Source organism: Lampris incognitus, chromosome 1 (assembly GCF_029633865.1).
Source record: "Lampris incognitus isolate fLamInc1 chromosome 1, fLamInc1.hap2, whole genome shotgun sequence".
Lineage (NCBI taxonomy): Eukaryota > Metazoa > Chordata > Actinopteri > Lampriformes > Lampridae > Lampris > Lampris incognitus.
The window spans coordinates 10741946-10763359 of NC_079211.1; the positions used below are offsets into that span (position 1 = coordinate 10741946).

General features: G+C 46.0%; 1 protein-coding gene across 1 annotated transcript in view; it reads left to right on the forward strand.

Moving 5' to 3' along the window:
• abca1b (ATP-binding cassette, sub-family A (ABC1), member 1B) overlaps nucleotides 1-21414 on the forward strand; it is an 87993-nt gene that overhangs the window by 63102 nt on the left and 3477 nt on the right. Inside the window, 26 exon segments of the mRNA XM_056285898.1 lie at nucleotides 386-663; nucleotides 1914-2134; nucleotides 2338-2413; nucleotides 3295-3545; nucleotides 4021-4072; nucleotides 4418-4540; nucleotides 4682-4830; nucleotides 5855-5979; nucleotides 6127-6225; nucleotides 6388-6577; nucleotides 7864-7958; nucleotides 8283-8315; nucleotides 8441-8546; nucleotides 8704-8778; nucleotides 10225-10394; nucleotides 11581-11758; nucleotides 12070-12185; nucleotides 12411-12555; nucleotides 12880-13003; nucleotides 14244-14373; nucleotides 14691-14817; nucleotides 15616-15678; nucleotides 16784-16890; nucleotides 18233-18374; nucleotides 18560-18694; nucleotides 19435-19538. Of these exon segments, the coding sequence (XP_056141873.1) occupies nucleotides 386-663; nucleotides 1914-2134; nucleotides 2338-2413; nucleotides 3295-3545; nucleotides 4021-4072; nucleotides 4418-4540; nucleotides 4682-4830; nucleotides 5855-5979; nucleotides 6127-6225; nucleotides 6388-6577; nucleotides 7864-7958; nucleotides 8283-8315; nucleotides 8441-8546; nucleotides 8704-8778; nucleotides 10225-10394; nucleotides 11581-11758; nucleotides 12070-12185; nucleotides 12411-12555; nucleotides 12880-13003; nucleotides 14244-14373; nucleotides 14691-14817; nucleotides 15616-15678; nucleotides 16784-16890; nucleotides 18233-18374; nucleotides 18560-18694; nucleotides 19435-19538 (3414 nt within the window).

The window sequence follows — 21414 nt, forward strand, 5'->3', positions numbered from 1 at the left end:
TGAGTGATGAAACATCTCTCAATAAACGTGTCCGGATGTACTGATTCAACTTTCTGTGAATCTTGACAGAAGTAACTTGATTTATGATACGCTTTATTTTTTTTTTAAGTAAATGTATTGAAAATAGTCATATTATCACGAAACAAGTGCACTTTCTTGAAATAAGCAATAATATTTCATAGGTGGGGTGAGAAAAGTTCACTAATAATACCTTGAAACAATCATTACGAGGCTTAAAACAAGACAGAATCTTCTGATTATCTTGTCTTTTGAGGGGCAGTTATCAAGAACTTGATACAGGTTTCGAAATATTTAGGGCCGTGAATTACCTGGATTGTGTACTGAGGCCCTCTGTTATCGTCTGGTTATGTTTTGGTGCCCCCAGGCTGACGGTAGAGGAACACATCTGGTTCTACGCCCGTCTGAAAGGCCTGTCGGAGCAGCAGGTGAAAGGAGAGATCGAGCAGATCCTCCAGGATACGGGCCTGCCCCACAAACGCAAGTCCAGAACCAGCACCCTGTCTGGGGGCATGCAGAGGAAGCTGTCGGTGGCCCTGGCCTTCGTCGGGGGTTCACAGGTCGTGATTCTTGACGAGCCCACGGCCGGCGTCGACCCGTATGCCCGCAGAGGAATCTGGGACCTACTGCTCAACTACCGCCATGGTCAGTCCAAATGAGAAGTTATTTGGTGTGGATGTTTATGCGTATGAGTGTAGGATGGTTATGTTTTCAACCAATCACAATGCAGATTTACAAAGCACAAAATGGAAATATTTTCCAATAAAATATTAGTTATGAACAGGGTTACGCGAAAATAATAGAATTAAAGGAGAATTGAACTAGTGGTAAAAACAAAGTTACAAGATAGATATCGATAGACTTTAATGATTTATGCAAATAATGGGGCGGCACGGTGGCCCAGTGGTTAGCACTGTTGCCTCACAGCAAGAAGGTCCTGGGGTCGAACCCCAGGCCGTCCCAGGTCCTTTCTGCGTGCAGTTTGCGTGTCCTCCCCGTGTCTGTGTGGGTTTCCTCCGGGCACTCCGGTTTCCTCCCACCATCAAAAAAGACATGTATGTTAGGGTTAATACTCCTGTCTGTGCCCCTGAGCAAGGCAATAGGAAGAGATAACTGGAGTTGGTCCCCGGGCGCTGCACAGCAGCTACCCACTGCTCCTAGCTGCACAGCTAGGATGGGTTAAATGCAGAGAGCAAATTTCCTTTGTATGTACGTATGTACAAAATGACTAATAAAGAGTATTCATTCTTCTATTCTATTCTATAGTTTAACACGAAGAGCTTGTACAACTAGTAAGATATATGTCTCCGAAAGTCCGTTTTTAAGCACAATTGACGATTTCATGGATGCTGCTATTGAAAAAAATTTTAAGCACTCAAGGGTAAATGCTCACGTAACTGCTGTGATGTCACATTGGCTCCACATATACAGAGATTTAAAGTAATGGGATTGCAAGCCATTAAATCGACCATTTTTTACGCCACCACTGCTCTAACTTGTACTTCCTGCCTTCCAAGTCACTCTCTGCTGTCTTGTCGGCAGATGTTGATTTAAGTTTCAGTCTTTTGTTTCTTCTGTTTTTTGATTTTGACACCAGTGGAATTTTCTCAGAATTGAGCCCATGCAATGACATGCAGCACAGAACATGGCAGGCCCGTGGTGGCGTAAGCGGTACAAAAACCACTCACAATGATCTCACAAATGGTCAAACATGCCCGAAACTTTTCTTACACGCTCTTCAGTATTATACGTTACCAACCCAGCATGTATTTATTTTGCTTTTACTGTCTCGTTAAATATGACGAGAGTAAAAAATTGCTTCTAGAGAAATCCCCTTCCTCCAGGACATTGATGATTAGATCAGAAAATGACCACTCCCCTTCCTCTGACCTCAGGGCGCACCATTATCCTCTCCACACATCACATGGACGAGGCGGACATCTTGGGCGACCGCATTGCCATCATCTCCCACGGCAAGCTGTGCTGCGTGGGCTCCTCCCTCTACCTGAAGAACCAGCTGGGGACGGGCTACTACCTGACCCTGGTCAAGCGAGAGCCAGAACCTTCTCTCAGCTCCTGCAGGAACTCCTCCAGCACCATGTCCTTCACCAAGAAGGTGAGGAAGACACAGGAGATGGTCGACATCAGTATTAGTGATTAGTGTTGATAGAGTATTGGACTTGGTGATGATAGAGTACTAGTACCAGTTGGCTAGTAGTAATAGAGTAATAGAGCGTCACTATTACTTGTAATAGAGTATTAGTATTACTGGTGATAGTCGGTTCAGACATTGTATTTCCACGTCTACCACCCCTCCAGGAGGAAGAATGTGCCTCAGTTAGCAGCTCTGACGCAGGACTGGGAAGTGAGAATGAAAGTGAGGCAGCAACCATTGGTAAGCACATCATTTAAACTAGCTATTTAGCTGAACATGTCATCCACAGTTGAATTACAATGAGCGCAAGAGTAGAGGAAGTCCCACTTCCTGGTCCCCGATACTAACCAACAATCAGACAAATTCAGCAATAAAGGAGGTTAAAGGTCAGAGCCATACTTACCAGAGAACAGATTAAATAATAAATCTTACTGAGGTTGTCTGTCTTTCAGTTGATATTCAGTCAAAGAACACACTTGGTGAGCCAACTGACCAGATTTACTCAGCTTTGTGGCTTGTTAGATAATCTTCTTTGTTCACCTGCCACATTTTATTTTACTTTATTTTATTTTTCTAAATTTCCCCCCCCCTTTTCTCCCCACTTGTATTCCGAGCCGTCCCGGTCGCTGCTCCACCCCCTCTGCCGATCCGGGGAGGGCTGCAGACTACCACATGCCTCCTCCGATACATGTGGAGTCGCCGGCTGCTTCTTTTCACCTGACGGTGAGGAGTTTCACCAGGGGGACGTAGCACGTGGCAGGATCACGCCGGAGGCAACACGGGGATTCGAACCGCCAATCCCCGTGTTGGTACACCTGCCATATTTTAAACAGACTAAACCACCAAACAGCGTTCACAATAATTTATTCAACTTGATGCTCGATTTTGAAATTGTGTTCGGTATTAAGTAGTGATATCTGAAGTGTATTGTCTATAATGTGGTACACGGACAACATGAATTACACAGAGTGCTAAGGTACAGTGAGTTATGTGTTAACACTATATATCGAGATACCTTGTTAGTCTGTTTGATTTCCTGTTGTCTCTGCTGTGCGGCTTATCATTTTTATTGCACCCAGTGAACATGTGATCCTGACTGCACCATTTATATTTGTCTATAGAGAACGGTCCGGCAGCATCGATATGTGACGTCCCCTTCGTGCCTCCGGATGTGTCCCACATCTCCGGCCTGATCTTTAAACATGTCCCGGCGGCCCGCATGGTGGAGGACTTGGGCCACGAGTTGACCTACATCCTTCCCTACAGCGCCGCCAAGGACGGCGCCTTCGTGGAGCTTTTTAAAGACATAGACAGTAAACTGCCTGACCTGGGCATCTCCAGCTATGGCGTCTCAGACACAACTCTGGAGGAGGCAAGCCTGATTTGATATTCTTCTGGGGTTTTTTGTTTTAAGTCAATTATTGTGGCTTGAATTTCCTACCATCGTGAGAGTAGGATTTTTCTCTGAAGATAAAGTAATATCAAGGCTCAGCGTTTTCGGTTTTTATCTTTCAAAGCCATCCAGCGTTCCAAATTTCACCACAAAAGGACACTGTTACATAACCTCACACGAACAGTAACGACTTTTGGATCCGTGGAAACAAATAAAATCCGGGTGAAAATCAGTTTAATCCGATCTGCTCCTTGTAAAAAAATCTGGGTATTTTTCGGTGAAAAACGGTAAAAACCGAAAACGCCGAGCCTTGAGTAAAATAAAAAGGCATCTAGTTTTCATACTGGGAGCTGCAAACTTGGTCACAAAATAGCTCGGCCGAATTTTTTGGCGCATCGGTCTCGCATATAAAGGGTTTTAATTGAAGTCTTTCCTCTTTTTTTTTTTCTAACAGATTTTCCTGAAGGTGGCGGAAGACCATGGAGTGGATACTGAAGTCCCCTCAGGCAAGGATTGATTACAAGACCCCTGACCTTTGACCTTAACAGTAGCCCCGACCCAAATTTAGGCTCAAAATTTCTATGATCTGCAAGACAAGTTTGTCCTATGTGAGGTTGTTGTAAAACACCAAGAACAGTTAACCCCGTGTGTACAGGCAGACTAGACAGAATCACACATTACTATAGGCGTCCGGGTAGCATGGCGGTCTATTCCTACGCCTACCAACACGGGGATCGCCGGATCAAATCGCACATTATAGGTTCATATTATATACTGACAGCAGCAATACAGCAACAGCACAGAGCAATTGTACGGTCTCATGCTTAAACCTGTGTGTGTGTGTTATTCAGATGGCATCCTGCCAGTCCGACGGCGGCGTAGAACCCACGCCTTTGGTGGTGACCACCAGAGCTGCCTGAGACCTCTGACTGAGGACGACAACAACGACTGTAACGAATCCGACGGTGACCCTGGTACACAAACACAGACAGACACACACATATTTGGCAGGTAAAGGGTGAAGTAAAGGAAGACGACTACCCGATCCCCTGGGGGGTTGCTGTAGTCCATTTTGACACAAGTCATAATGTGTGTCGTGTCTTCCTGTTTGTCAGAATCTCGGGAGACGGACTGGCTGAACTGTGCTGACGGAAAAGGATCGTACAAGGTGAAGGGCTGGAGTCTGAAGAGGCAGCAGTTTGTGGCTCTGATGTGGAAGAGATTTCTGTTCGCTCGGCGCTCCAGGAAAGGCTTCTTCGCTCAGGTAAGGGCTCTGATTGGGGACTGCTGAAGGTCACAGGACTCTGATTGGCTATTGCTGATGTTGACCTTGCTCTAATTGGCTACTGCTACGCCTTACAAAATGTGTCTGTGTGCTCTTGCCAATTGTGTCAGTGTGTTTAAATGCAATACGGAAACATTGTGCTTAAAAAGCACACCTCTGAGGCATCCGGTTGCCATGGCAGTCTATTAATTCCGTTGCCTACCAACACGGGGATCGCCTGTTTGAATCCCCGTGTTACCTCCGGCTTGGTCGGGCGTCCCTACAGACACAATTGGCCGTGTCTGCGGGTGGGAAGCCGGATGTGGTTATGTGTCCTGGTCACTGCACTAGCGCCTCCTCTGGTTGGTCAGGGCACCTGTTCGGGGGGGGGGGGCTGGGGGAAATAGCGTGATCCTCCCACACGCTACGTCCTCCTGGTGAAACTCCTTACTGTCAGGTGAAACGAAGCGGCTGGCGACTCCACATGTATGGGAGGAGGCATGTGGTAGTCTGCAGCCCTCCCCGGATCAGCGGAGGGGGCGGAGCAGAGACCGGGACAGCTCGGAAGAGTGGGGTAATTGGCCAAGTACAATTGGGGAGAAAAAGGGGGGAACCCCCCCTCCCCCGGGAATCCCCCCCCCCCCAAAAAAAAAGATGATGATGAGAAGATGATGAGAGTAACAGTGTTCATGGACATGGGGAGAATCGTTCTCACCTTCTGCAAGGGCTTTATCAAACCAAACACTCGCATCATGACACACAGCATAGACTCAGTGACTAAAGTCCTTTTTTTCGAGAAGCGAAAATTTCTTAGAAAAAAGTCACTGGTTGCAAAATTTTCAAGGTTTCATCTCAGTCGTCTCAACACAGACTGTTTAAAAATACATGTATACACACTGAAGTTGATTAGAAACAGATTCTTCTTGTTGACCTGATGGGTATCCTCTGATTCTACCCATCAGCTAGCCTAGATACAAGCTGTTGCAGGGATTGTAAAGTGACTCCCTCTTCTTTGTATTTCCAGATTGTTCTTCCTGCTGTGTTTGTTTGCATCGCCCTGGTTTTCAGTCTAATCGTTCCACCCTTTGGCAAATACCCCAGTTTGGAGCTGCAGCCCTGGATGTATGAGGAGCAAGTCACTTTCGTCAGGTGGGCACCGTCCCTTATTGAAATACTGTGCACATCATACCAGAACACACAGACACTCAGATTACCACTTTAGGCTCTGAGATAACCCATTTTTTTGTCTCAGTCTCTCTTGGTAACATGCTGTATTATATATACATGTCTCCACAGCGACGACGCCCCAGATGACGCCAACATGCAGAAGTTACTGAACTCCCTCCTGGACACTCCCGGCTTTGGGACTCGCTGTATGGATGGATATTCCATACCGTAAGTCGGAGACAACCGCTTTCTTCAGTTCAACAGCATAAAATGGAAATCAACTATTATCTCAAGGATGTCATTCTTTTAAATCATGTTTTGGTTGGGAAGAGTCAACATCTTCTCACAAATTTCCTGGACTCTTTCTTTTCCGTCTTCTTCCTCTCTCAGGGATGCTCCCTGTACAATGGGCGATGAAGAGTGGAACGTCCCAGAGGTCCCTGAAAGTGTCCAAAAGCTATTTGAATCCAGCAACTGGACAATGGAGGAGCCCTCCCCTGCCTGCTTCTGCAGCTCTGATGGCAGGAAGAAGATGCTTCCCGAATGCCCTGCAGGGGCAGGAGGCCTCCCACCTCCCGAGGTAACCCTGCCTACAACTCCACCAACAATTCATCCGAAAGTCCACCCGCAACCCTGACCCAAAAGTTTTCTACATGCTTCAAACCAGTTAGTTCATGTGTCTCTTTGTGTGACCACATTTTGCAGCAAAGTCGTTCGTACCTTTTCCAAACAACTTAAGTCAAACTGCAGGATGAGAGACTGGGTGTGATACAAAGGGACAGGATGAGAAACTGGAAGTCTTTGTATTCACAATGTGAAGAGTCAAACACATGTGGAGTACGACAAACACTTGCAGAGAGTTTTTCCTCGAAGCAGCTCAGGAGTCAGGAACACTTCAGGAGTCAGGAACACTTTATTTGTCACTTCATTTCAGGTATTTCCGTGCATGAAATGAAATGGCATATCATTTCCCCCCAGCCCACAGCAGTGCAACACAAAGACCAAAAAAGAAAAAAAATCACTGCCCAAGGGAACAAACGTCAGCCAGGATGACTGTCGAAACTGCCGGTCTGCATGGGCTAGGAGTTAGCTTAGCCCGCCCCGCTTCCACGTCCTGTCAGACCGCCCTCGGTGTTTTCTCTTCAGGCGCAGCTCCAGGCAGGGCCGTGGTCCCTGGGCCCACCGGATGCAGCAAACCAGGCTCCCCCAGCTGATCCAATGCCAGCTCTCCCAGCCAGATACCCTTGACACACCTCCCCGCACGCCACACGACGACACCGAAAACGCCACTGTCAACGCCAGGCGAGGCCGCACCCAGACCACCCTCGGTGTTATCGGAACTGCCGGTCCGCATGGGCTAGCAGTTAGCTTAGCCTGCCCCTCTTCCACGTCCTATCAGACCGCTCTGGGTGTTACCTCCTTGGTCGCAGCTCCAGGCAGGGCCGTGGTCCCTGGGCCCACATGACGCAGCAGACCAAGTTCTCCCAGCCAATCCAGCACCAGCTCTCTCAGCCATCAAACAAAGATAAAACTTAAACGCAGACATGGACAAAGACACTGCATGGATGGTACTGGGTGAAGCCACCGCAAACGTGAGTTCGTGTCGCCACCTTCCCAAACCGGTACTGGGTGAGGCCGCTGCAAATGTGAATTCGCGTCGCCATCTACCCACAGCGGAAGCACAATTTAATGGTTATAAAATGCTCATGGTTAGAACTTAGATTATGAAAGGAATTTAAGCATCAGGTTTTACCAAGTAGGAAGACCGAGTGGGACTTTGAGCAAACAGTGTAGATAAAATTATAAACCGATCTTACTAAGGTGTCTGTTTGAGTTAAATGGCAAACTTTTTATTTTTTTTTTCAGATGAAACTCAGTGAAACAGACACCCTACAAAACCTGACAGGAAGGAACATCTCAGACTACCTGGTGAAGACCTACGCACAGATCATCGGGAGAAGGTAGAAGAAGTACATTATGTGTCAAATGTGCAAACCTATCTGTCAATCTGTGAAACTGCATTAGATAAGGCACATACTGGGATACCGGCTGAGAAACCTCTTGCAAACACTTGCACTTGCAAACACAAAATACTTGTGATTGTGTTACTACAGCATTATAAGTCTATGTATGAGAGACTACTAACACAGTGCCATGTATTTACACAATCCTTACAATATTTCTTCTCGAAGCCTTTATGAAGCTTTATTAGTGTTGTTTCACTGGTTTGTAAAGTCTTGAGGGATCTATGCTCAGTTATTTCATTCCATCTTGTGTTTTCACAGTTTGAAGAACAAGGTGTGGGTAAATGAATTCAGGTATGTCTAGTTTTATTACATTTTAAGGGCTTTTTTAAAATATATAACTGCATCTTGTTGTTAATCATTGCTAAAATGCTCTGATTTTGGACCAGATCAGTATTTTTTTTCTTTTCTTATCCCAGATATGGTGGATTCTCATTGGGTGCCAGGAGCACTCAGGTCCTCCCACCAGCCAATGAGATTGATGACGCAATCAAGCGGGTCAAAAAGATCTTCGAATTACAAAAGGTCCGTGTGAAAGCGTCTGGATACTAAACTGAGAGTGTGGTATTGACTTTGTCCCCATTTATCCCTTCTGATCTGAGGTCAGATCTCGGCAGAACCTTCTCAATGAATTACAAACAGCCCTTTTCAAATAAAACTGACTTGAATGTCTCTCTATCAGGGTGCGGCCGCAGATCGCTTTCTGGACAGTCTGTCAGGCTTCATCAATGGTCTAGACACCAAGAATAACGTCAAGGTGAGGGGAAAAAAAACATCTTGGACTGACCTGATTTTAAGATGAACATACCTCTTTTCTCAGCAAATCTCAAGTTGTGTAGATACTGTAGATTTGCTGTACACTTAACCACTTATATGCCAGCTTGCTTTAAATATCTGTGTCCAATTGTTATGATACGGCAAAAATCATTTGTAATGATTAATTTCTTGGATTATATGAAGTTAAAAGTTAAAGAAGCAGAAACTAAAGCAGAAAAGAAGTGATTAGTTGTGCAGCAAACCTTCAGTTCTTACTGGTGTGTTCCTGTTGTATAGCTCCAACTCTACACACAGGGCACTACACGCTGTCAAATGATGATTATATTAATGATGAATGGGAGACTGTTTATGGGCGGAGCATGTTCAGGCAGGAAAATCTTGCTGACTGCTGCCAAACAACCAATCACAAATTGGCGTGCCAGGGCGATTTAGCCAGAGGAAACCAGTTTGTGTTGCTCGGTGATGCTTATGGTCCTGTAATGTTTGCTTGGCTTCTGCTCACCAACCTTCACTCCACCTGACACCTGTTTGGACCGGCTTCTATCTACTTTATGATCGATTTATGCCTTTAATAGAGATGTGTTCTCTGGGTTTACTTGTGCATACAAGCAGATCTATTAATTTCCAAACCTTAAAGTCATAATGACATTCCAAAGCAGCAAAGTATGCTTTTCCAAATACGTGAGCGGTCCTGACTGAACTGTTTAAGCAGCTAAGCACTTGAAGGTGTAGGCCTCTAGCCTGTGGACCAGTAGGCTCTTCGAATAATTCCCGTTAAAGAAAATTCTGTTGCGTTGTCGACTGGATAGACTCTGTCGTGATGCTCTTTTGGGTTTGAATTCCAGCACTAAAGAGAGTCTAAAGAGATTTGACTAGACCGTATGAAGTGAATGACTGGGATGTGAAGAAAACTGTTTTTGCTGAATATGTTTCTGTTTATTGCGAGAAGTTTGAGTATACAATCATCATTGCCAAATCTTGCAGAGAAGTTTGACCAAAAAACATATGCTCCTTTGCAACAACATGCCCATACAGTTCACACATTCTCACAGTCAGCTACTATTGGACACTGGGTGCTGCCGATTACAACTACTGCATATTACTGTAACCCCTTTAGCACCTTCGTTGAAGCAGGGTTCGTTTTTTATTTTTTTTATTTAGATGGCACGTGGACAACAGTTATTGAGTGAGTGGCGTGTACTCACGCCACTCAAGACAACTAAAATCCAAAACTCATTGTGGCTGCTTTAGTATGTTAGCATGTTAGCCTTGCTAAGTCAAAAAAAACTTTTAACAACCAATGAAATGAATGTGTCATCCTGGTTAAGAGGATGACTGTTACAGTGTTCATGAACATTGGTCCTTGAATCAATCCCATGACTTGTCAGCCAAAGCTGCAGTCTGACCTTTGTTTTCTGTCCTGCAGATCTGGTTCAACAATAAGGGCTGGCACAGTATCGGCTCCTTCATCAATGTCATGAACAACGGCATCCTGCGTGCCAACCTGCCCCCAGGCAAAGATCCCAGCAAGTACGGAATCAGTGCCTTCAATCATCCGCTTAACCTCACCAAGGAGCAGCTCTCCCAGGTGGCGCTGTGAGTACCCATCTGCAATCTGACACTGATTCTCACTGGATCGAACCCGTCGATGTTTTCAGTATGACTCCGTGATGCAGAGACCGTGATTGTGGCTTGGGTGATGAAATTGGTAAAACACTGTCATCAGCGTAGAGTTTCACAGCTGCTCTCTGCCTTACCTCTTCTGGAGCAGAATGAGGATATCAGCTGAGTATTTTTATTTTAGTGTGTCTCAGTTTGTGTTGAATGTCCAAACTCCAAGCTCAAAGTCAACAAGTCATACAAATAAACCATTTTCAAAGACCTAAAATGAGTATAGGAAGAGGATTTGGGATAGTTTAATCCAACTGCTGATTCTACGGAACTGTCTCCTTCAGCCACAGGACAGAACCGGCTATTTGTTGAATCAATATTATATTGTTGCTTACTCAACACAAAGGTGAAGGGAGTCAATAACTGAATATATTAATATCTTCACTCAGTTAAGAAAGAGCTTATGTTTATTTAATAAATAATGACATGCACAGACCCTCAGCACACCCACCGCCATACCTCTGCTCACATGACCCTGCAACCACCTTCAAAATGCTGTGATATTTACCTTAGTATTAAAGTCTCACACTAAGGTTTCAGTCCATAACAGAGGGATTGTTCATTTAAAGCTACCAAAATGTTAGAACTCAAGTTGTTGGGAAAATATGAGTAAAGCCCAATGAAAAACTCTCCTCCTGGTTGTAAACACAATTTAAGAAAACCGATCAGCTTATAATAAATTACATCATCCAATGCTCTGATTTGGACGGTAAATGAATGGTCATTATCAGTGTGTCGGTTGGTCTATATTTGGATTATTTCCTAGCAACATAATGCAAGTTAGCAAGCTAGCTAGCCATCAATAGAGAGTATTGTGAACTCAACTTCCTGAGAATTGGCTGTGTTCAGAGAGGGGGCACTGACATTCCTAACATTAATATTCCACAATAAAACGTGTTACTGAAATAAAGTCCTTGGACTGGATCTCTAAAGTTCTGCATGCTTAAAAACCCGTCCTGTTATCTATGTCCACCTCTCCACCTGCCCCTCTGAAGGCAATTAAAAAGTAGAAATCAACCAGGCCTCATAACTTTGACCTGCATTTACCTTCTCTGACTGGTTCGTAGACAGAACGAGAGTTTCACCGTCCTTTTCCTCCCCTCCTGTCCAGGGTGACCACCTCCGTGGATGTTCTGGTGTCCATCTGCGTCATATTCGCCATGTCCTTCGTCCCAGCCAGCTTTGTAGTCTTCCTCATCCAGGAAAGAGTGAACAAGGCCAAGCACATGCAGTTCATCAGTGGAGTGCAGCCCCTCCTCTACTGGGTGGCCAACTTTGTGTGGGACATGGTGAGTAACGCCAGCGAGGCTCGGCTCGACTTCCAACCATTACAGGAGGAATCCATCCATAAGTTTTGAAGCGTCCAGCCTGATCAATAAGTGGCTTTGTCACTCCCTTCCTTCCCTTAAATGCTTCAGACTCCTCTTAACAAGGCGTCTCACACACACACACACACACACACAAATAATCCACAATGTTATTTTGTTTTGTTAATTTGTTTATCAAACTTCTTGGACACATCGCTCCTCTTATTTCACAGTTTCTTCCTGTTTTGTTTCCAACCACCTTCTCATTGTAAGAATGTGTTTTTGTGTTGCAGTGTAACTACATTGTCCCCGCCACGCTTGTCATCCTGATATTTGTCTGCTTCCAACAAAAAGCCTACGTCTCCTCCACCAACCTGCCTGTTTTAGCCCTGCTGCTGCTCCTCTATGGGTGAGTAAGAGTGATGCTGATGCAACGCAAAACAGCATCACACAACACAAGTCAACACAACCTACTTCACCAGAATGTAACACAACAACGTTATACAACGTACAAACACTAAGCAAAAAGAAATAAAACTGGCTGGGATTTATACCGGCTTAAACCATACGGATATATCACATGACTGTTAAACTGACATTGTGGTAACCTCCCGTGCGTTGTCGTTGGCTGCAGCTGGTCCATCACGCCGCTGATGTACCCGGCGTCGTTCTTCTTCACCATCCCCAGCACTGCCTACGTCGTCCTCACCAGCGTCAACATCCTCATCGGGATCAATGGCAGCATCTCCACCTTCGTCATGGAGCTGTTTGGCAACAACGTAAGTCTGCTGGGCCGAGACGCAAAACAGTAGCAGGACTTCCCAACCAGACGCCTACAAAACCTTTTCATTCAGTCTTTCACTGTCACCTTCATGTCGACATACCGATATATACATTCATCATGATACTCCAAAAGGGACATTTTAACATCATGTAAAAATCTAACTGCCATAATACCGCATGCAAAAAAATAACACATAGGCTTGCAGTTAAACTAAAACCTTGTATATATGTTATTGTGGCAGGCTTAAGTGGGGATTTTGTGTTATTTCATATCCGAAAAAGACAAAGGCTAAAAAGTTGTCCCGTTTACTCGATCGCAGGAGATTGGAGGTATAAACGACATCCTGAAGAACGTTCTCCTCATCTTCCCTCATTTCTGCCTTGGCCGAGGTCTCATCGACATGGTGAAGAACCAGGCCATGGCCGACGCCCTGGAGAGGTTTGGTAAGAAAAACACACATCCTCCTCACCCTCACAATACAAAGTCTAACTTGGAGAAAACAACTGTCCCAAAAACAATCACAGCCTCCTATTGTGTCAGCCCAGTGCTGGTAGATTAGTTGGTTTGTCAGTTCACCAGCTACTTTGGCAGGTAACCAATACACTGTTTGCAAGACGATGATTGATAGTGATCCACCAATCAATACTCAGCAAGCCGCTTCACTTAAAAGCCCATGGACGGTAAAAGAGAGCAGCTTTAGTGCAATTTACGATAATGCTAGATTCGTTTATAGACACCACTTTTGGGATGAGTTGTTGCCTCAAGTGAAGGAGTTCAAGTACCTCGGGGTCTTGTTCACGAGTGAGGGTGGGATGGAGTGAGATATTGACAGGCGGATTGGTGCAGCATCAGCAGTAATGCGGACGTTGTACCGGACTGTTGTGGTGAAGAGGGAGCTGAGCCGGAAGGCAAAGCTCTCAATTTACCACTCAACCTTCATTCCAACCCTCACCTGTGGTCATGAGCTTTGGGTGGTGACCGAAAGGGTGAGATCGCGGATACAAGCGGCTGAAACGAGTTTCCTCCGTAGGGTGTCTGGGCTCAGCCTTAGAGATAGGGTGAGGAGCTCTGACATCTGGAGGGAGCTCGGAGTAGAGCCTCTGCTCCTTCACGTCGAAAGGGGCCAGTTGAGGTGGTCCGGGCATCTGATTAGGAGGCCTCCTGGGCGCCCTCCTTTGGAGGTTTTCCGGGCACGGCCAACTGGGAGGAGATCCCGGGGTAGACCCAGAATTCGCTTGAGGGACTACATGTCCAATCTGGCCTGGGAACGCCTTGGGATCCCCCAGGAGGAGCTGGAGGGCGTTGCTGGGGAGACGTCTGGAGTGCCCTGCTTAGCTTGCTGCCACCGTGACCCGACCCCGGAGAGGCGGCTGAAGATGAGATGAGATGAGTTTATAGACATATCTAAGGTTTAGAGAAATCCTGAAAAGGTGTTATTGGAGACCCCGTAATGCCTCTTGTGGTAATTTACAGTGTTATACAGTAGAGTAATCCTCTTTAAAGGCCATCTGACGTAGCAGAAGTAATGACGGAAGTTGGGATTTGCAGAAACTTGGCAACCTGTGAAGTCATGGCTAGAAAAGGTTTTTTTTCCATGTCATTGAGAACGCAGATGTGAAGCTAACGTATGAAGGTGTTTTCAGTTTTATCTGAGTGCTCCCCCCCTGCGTTGTGATTGGCCAGGTGAGAACCGTTTCCGCTCGCCTCTGGAGTGGGACATGGTGGGGAAAAACCTGTTTGCCATGGCTGTGGAGGGCGTGGTCTTCTTCGTCATCACCGTCCTCATCCAGTACCGCTTCTGCATCAAGCCCAAGTAAAGACACACACACACAAACACATTGAAAGACTACGCTAACCTATCAAACGCTCGTTTCTGCTGGTGGATCACCGGCCATCTTAGTTTTCATCTAATTTTAAAAAAAGTGCTAAGTAATATTGAAAAGTAAAAAGTTAAATATCAACAGTGTATGACGTAGAGAAAGTTAAATCTCTCTGAGTGCAAAAATCAGCACAAGTCCTCCTGCTGGTTCTTCCAGCTCTAACTGGCAGTGTGTCATTTTGAACTCGGCATTTGGTACAGACGTCTGGAAGTTCGGACCTTAACCGGAATAACCGCCCTCTGTTTTCCAGGCCCATCAGCAAGCTAAACAAGCTGAGCCCCATCAGGGAGGAGGACGAGGACGTGGCGAGGGAGCGACAGAGGATCGTCCACGGCCTCGGACACGGAGACATCCTGGAGCTACGGCAGCTCACCAAGGTACAGAAACACCACCACCACTTTCATGAATCTTATAGTATCAGTTGGTGGAGGTCATCTTCTTCTTCTCTGCACGTCTATGCGAATAATGTTCTGTTGTCATTTGCATAATTTCTCCCATTAAAGTCCTACTTTTAACTACAAAAGTGTTCATGTTGGGGGGCGTCTGGGTGGTGTGGCGGTCTATTCTGCTGCCTACCAACACGGGGATCGCCGTGTCTGCGGGTGGGAGGCCGGATGTGGGTACGTGTCCTGGTCGCTGCACTAGCGCCTCCTCTGGTCGGTCGGGACGCCTGTTCGGGGGGGAAACTGGGGGGAATAGCGTGATCCTCCCACGCGCTACGTCCCCCTGGTGAAACGCCTCACTGTCAGGTGAAAAGAAGCGGCTGGTGACTCCACATGTATCGGAGGAGGCACGTGGTAGTCTGCAGCCCTCCCCGGATCGGCAGAGGGGGTGGAGCAGCGACCGAGTCGGCTCAGAAAAGTAGGGTGGTTGGCCAGGTACAATTGGGGAGAAAAAGGGGGTCCAAAAAACAAAAAAAACAAACTCATTGTGTCTGTTGGTAAAGGTCATCATCTTCTTCTTTGCACATAATGTCCATGCACATAATATTCTATTGTCATTTGCATAATTTCTCCCATTAAAGTCCTACTTTTAACGACAAAAGTGGTCATGTTTTGGATAATGGCGGTTTAGGTATCGTTTGAAACACATCCCTTAAGCAAGGTACCAAAAAGCACATTGGTTTACATGGAAATGTTCAGCTTTGCGGTTTTTAACAGAGCTGTGTGTCGTAGGTGTACAAGAGGAAGCAGAAGCCGGCTGTCGACCGCCTGTGTGTTGGAATTCCTCCCGGGGAGGTGAGATTTAGACAGATACCGTGTAATAAATACTCTTATTTAGCCTCCAATAACAACAGCCATTTACCAAGTCACACTGTACTGTAAATGATTTCAAGTAAGATACACTGTATTTGCAGTTATGTCAATAAAAGGGAATAAATACCCTTGGTAGTTGTAGAACTGGACCGCTGATGTGTTTACTGACTGTTTCTCGTTCTGCTCTGTTCTGTTCTGTTCTGTTCTGTTCTGTTCTGTCATTTACTAACAAAGAGACGGCAAATAGAGTTTTGCATTTGGAAGATTTCAGCTTATTTCAGCTTGTTTTTGTTGAGTGTTTTTTTTTTTTTTGTGGCAAATGAATCCAACTCACTCATATTATATTTTGGGCAGCATGGTGGTACTGTGGCCTCACAGCAGGAAGGTCCTGGGTTCGAGCCCTGGGGGTTGTCCAGCCTTGTGGGGGGGGGTCATCCCAGGTCGTCCTCTGTGTGGCGTTTGCATGTTCGCCCCCGTGTCTGTGACGGGTTTTGTGTTCCGGTTTCCCCCGCCATCAAAAAGAAACATGCATGTTAGGGTTAATACTCCTGTCTGTGCCCCTGAGCAAGGCAGCGGGAAGAGAACTGGAGTTGGTCCCCGGGCGCAGCATGAAGGTGGCAGCCTGCTGCTCCTAGCTACACAGATCACAGCTGGGATGGGTTAATTTGCAGTAAATGAATTTCCCTAAGGAGGTTAATAAAGGGGACATAATTAATTAATTAATGACACTTAATTAACTTAGTATTTGAAGTCAGACTCGGTTTCTGCAAATTAACTGAAGATAAGCCCTGATATTGACTTGCAAGTAACAATGGCGCTCTGACTCTGACTCATGTCTTTTATTAAAAGAGAAGTTGCTAATTTTCTCTCTCCCCCGTCTATCGCTCTCTCTCTCTCTCTCTCTCCCCCGTCTATCGCTCTCGCTCTCTCTATATATATATATGTATATTTCTCTCTGTCTGTCTGTCTGTCCATCTATCTATCTATCTATCTATCTATCTATCTACCTACCTACCTATCCATCTATCTGTCTATCTGTCTGTCTATCCTGTCTGTCTGTCTATCTCTTCACCCTTCTGTGTGTCAGTGTTTTGGGCTGCTGGGGGTCAACGGGGCAGGGAAGACCACCACCTTCAAGATGCTGACAGGAGACACCATTGTGACGAGTGGCGAGGCCTTCCTGGCTGGGAAGAGGTAATAAGGTCAACGGTCACGGAGGGGTCAGCCGGTGAACATTAAGGACAGAGGACATGAGGACATGAAGAGTTTTTATTTGACGTCAGAGGAATCAGAGCAGTAGTGGACACAGATAGATTTTTTTTAGTTGACAGGAGCAGGGGGGGGGGTCCATTAAAAGGTTAAAACGTTGAAGGAAAAACAGGGGGAGGTTGTTTCTGGTGCACCGCGCCACGGCCTCAGGTGTCCCGCTTAAACAACCTGTTGGCCTGATCTGTTTATGGGCTCAGGTTTCACATAAACTTAAGGATTGACCCAGTTTCTGGACTGCTTAACTGGTGGACCGTCAAATTTCACTGTAGTATATGATTTATATAAATACTCACTGTATTATATTATTTATATAAATACTCACTGTAGTATATGATTTATATACACACTGTAGTATATGATTTATATACACACTGTAGTATATGATTTATACACATACTGTATCATATGATTTATGTACACACTCACTGTATTACATGATTTATATACATACTCACTGTATTACATGATTTATATACACACTCACAGGTCGGTAAAAGTTGGATATAAGAGGTGGTAAAGGTTTCTAGGCCACCATAATTTTATCCACCAATCTAAATACTTGTGTTAAATACTCCATTTGAAATAAGTACTCTGTTTGATTTTTGTAAAGATGTAAAGACAGTGTAAATATTTTAAATAGTAATCTGAACAGTATCTCTGTGTACATCAACTACACAGGTTGATCAGGTTTAACCCTGACCAGGTAAAAATATCAATACTTTGAAGAGAAATACTTTTTTTTGTGTGGTTTTTTTTTGTGTGGATTTTTTCCTGCCTTTTTCTCCCCAATATTATCCGGCCAATTACCCCACTGTTTCGAGCCGTCTCGGTCGCTGCCCCGCCCCCTCTGCCGATCCGGGGAGGGCTGCAGACTCTACCACATGCCTCCTCCGATACATGTGGAGTCGCCAGCCGCTTCTTTTCACCTGACAGTGAGGAGTTTCACCAGGGGGACGTAGCACGTGGGAGGATCACACTACCCCCCCCCCCCAACAGGTGCCCCAACTGACCAGAGGAGGCGCTAGTGCAGCGACCAGGACACATACCCGCATCCGGCCAATTGTGTATGTAGGGACGCCCAACCAAGCCGGAGGTAACACAGGGATTCGAACCGGTGATCCCTGTGTTGGTAGGCAACGGAATAGACCACCACGCCACCCGGACGCCCCTCTGAACATAAATACTTCATAATTTATAGTCACCTTCAGAAAGTATTGTCACCATACTAACTGTTTGTGTATGTGTGTGTTTGTGTGTGTCTCTGTAGTATCCTGAGGGAGATAGACGAGGTCCATCGAAACATGGGTTACTGTCCTCAGTTTGACGCCATTAACGAGCTGCTGACAGGAAGAGAACATCTAGAGTTCTACGCCGTCCTGCGGGGGGTCCCTGAGAAGGAAGTCTGTGACGTGAGTTTCAACGCCAGACACGTTTTAGACGGCCTGTCGAGCCCCATCTCTCCGTCTCCACCCAACACATCTCTCTACCGGCTGATCTCACCAACCTGTTGTTTTTTTATGTGATTTTTATTGTTCTTAACATTGCCATAAGCCTGTGTGTATCATTGACGCAATGATGTGTGTGCTGCCCCCAGGTGGCAGAGTGGGGTATCAGGAAGCTGGGCCTGGTGAAGTATGGAGACAAGGCTGCTGGAAGCTACAGCGGAGGAAACATGAGGAAACTTTCTACAGCGATGGCGCTGATCGCAGGGCCACCCGTAGTCTTCCTGGTAGGATGATATATACATATATACTCTCTCCCCCCCCCCCCGTCCCCCCTCTCATACACACACACACACACACACATTTCAATGTATGCACACACATGCATGTGCACTCATGGGCTTGCAGATGAACATGTGCTTGCGTGCACACACAAAGTGTGTTTGCATGCAAACGAGCGTGTGCGTGTTGTTCTTCGGGTCAAGTTGTGTGTAACGATGTGAGTGGAGCCACTCGGGCAGAATCAGGCCGCCTTCCTGCCCGTTAACACTGGTGCTTAATTGTTCCAGGACTGGTTTGTTGTGCAACCAGGACAGGATTAAAACTTTAATTCTTTGTTTGTACTTTGCCTCTTTAAAGTGGGGCCAGTGGAGAGGCAGGATCCAAAAGAGAGAGAGAGAGAGAGAGAGAGAGAGAGAGAGAGAGAGAGAGAGAGAGAAGATAGAGGGAAAATAAATAGAAACGTTGTAAAAGGAAGTTTCGGATCATCTGCTCAGTCTTTGCAGAGCAATAGTCAGAAACGGATCGGTTTCTTGGGTGAATGTGCTGAAACAGGACTGATCAGACGGTGGTGGTTTTTCTGTTTGTGCGTTCATAGGGAGTAGGGGGGGGGGGGTTAGGCGGCGAGCAGTTTCACCACAGTTTCTCGCTTAAAAGATGCCGTGTCTCCCTCTTCTCCTGACCTTTGCCGTCTGCTTCCTGCTGAATCTGTGGGCAAATCTGAACCTGGCTGTGCGTTTTGTCACAGGACGAGCCCACCACTGGGATGGACCCCAAGGCCCGCCGGGCCCTCTGGAACTGCATCCACTCCGTCATCAAGGAGGGCCGCTCCATCGTGCTGACCTCACACAGGTAACCACACCACCGTGACAGACATGATGGTCAGCCAATGAAGTGTTTGCAAAATTTCTTCAAATCCATCCTCCCTTAGATACTGTTGCTATTCCCAGTAAACTTTCAAGATGAGCTATTATAACTTTGTCGTCTCGTCATCATGTTATAGACTGAGCTGGTTGTAGATACAGTAAATTAGGGCGGCGCAGTGGCCCAGTGGTTAGCACTGTTGCCTCATAGCAAGAAGGTCCTGGGTTCGAACCCCAAGCCGTCCATCCCAGGTCCTTTCTGTGTGTAGTTTGCATGTTCTCCCCGTGTCTGCATGGGTTTCTTCTGGGTGCTCCGGTTTCCTCCCACCATCAAAAAGACATGCATGTTAGGGTTAATACTCCTGTCTGTGCCCCTGAGCAAGGCAGTGGAAAGAAGAACTGGAGTTGGTCCCCGGGAGCTGCAGCTGCCCACTGCTCCTGTACAATAGGATGGGTTAAATGCAGAGAACACATTCATTGTAAGAATGCAGTTCGTTGTAAGAATACAGTGACAAAATAAAGTGGCTTAATTCATTAACTTTGAGTAGATGTAAGTATACCTGTTAATGGTTTCTTTATCAAGTTGAAAGTGTCATCTTCCACAAAAATTAATAAACAGAAGCAACTTATGACAGTTGAATTTGGGTTTGGAGAAAATTCAATTCAATTCAATTCAATGTATTGTCCTTAAAAACAATGTGCAGGCACATGTTAAAAACGAAATGAGGGCTGCGGCCTCGCCGAACAGTGCAAGACAGACATAAGACAAACATAGAGGGAGAAAAGGAGGGGGCTCAGAACACAGCCTTGAGGCTCCTCAAGACTGGTCAGGATGGAGGAAGTGTGGCGACCTAACCTAAAAGACTGAGGTCTGTTGGTCCGGAAGTTCAGGGTCAAAAGGTCAATTATAGGCGTAGCTAGAATGACAGTGTAAAAAGTATGAAGTCTGTGTCTTATAGTTATTACAGCTCTGCTTTTGGACTTGGTGAATAGATGGGTTCTGATCTGGTTAAATTTCAACGTATCATCTCCAGATATCTTCTCTATGGAGGCTACGTTAGCTGCACTTGTATGTCCGATAATCACTTACTGGAGATGGAGGACTCGGGTGACTGTTGAAATAAGTAAACCTTTGAACCTGTGACACATTTAGTATCATAATCCAACTGTATCTTATTCGTTTTAGTTGCACACGTCAGATTAGTTAAAGCTGTCAGTTAGATGCTCGTCATTCTGCAGAATTGTGGCTTGAAAACACAACAGCCTGCTGCTTGTGTTCAGATTCGATCTGGTTTTGCTCTGTGGCTTACAGATTTTCACGGTATTAACGTCGACCTCTGTCCTGGTTGCACTGTTGTTTCCATGAAGATGATGTAACTCACACAGGCCACGCCCCCAGCATGTGGTTTCTAGTGTCACAGGTCACATGGTGTAATGTGAACTAACAGATCTGAATAATGACCTGAGGAACAGATCTTGGTTTTAAACAAAATCTGACCAACCACGGTGAAATTAAACAAAAGTGAAGCAGTTTTCGGTTGTTGTGGGGCGTCCAGGTAACATAGCGGTCTATTCCGTTGCCTACCAACACGGGAATCGCCGGTTTGAATCCCTGTATTACCTCCGGCTTGGTTGGGCGTCCTTATAGACATAATTGGCTGTGTCTGCGGGTGAGAAGCCGGATGTGTGTATGCGTCCTGGTCACTGCACTAGCGCCTCCTCTGGTCGGTCGCCTGTTCAGGGGGGAGGGGGAACTGGGGGGAATAGCGTGATCCTCCCACGTGCCACGTCCCCCTGGCGAAACTTCTCACTGTCAGGTGAAAAGAAGCGGCTGGCGACTTCACATGTATCGGAGGAAGCATGTG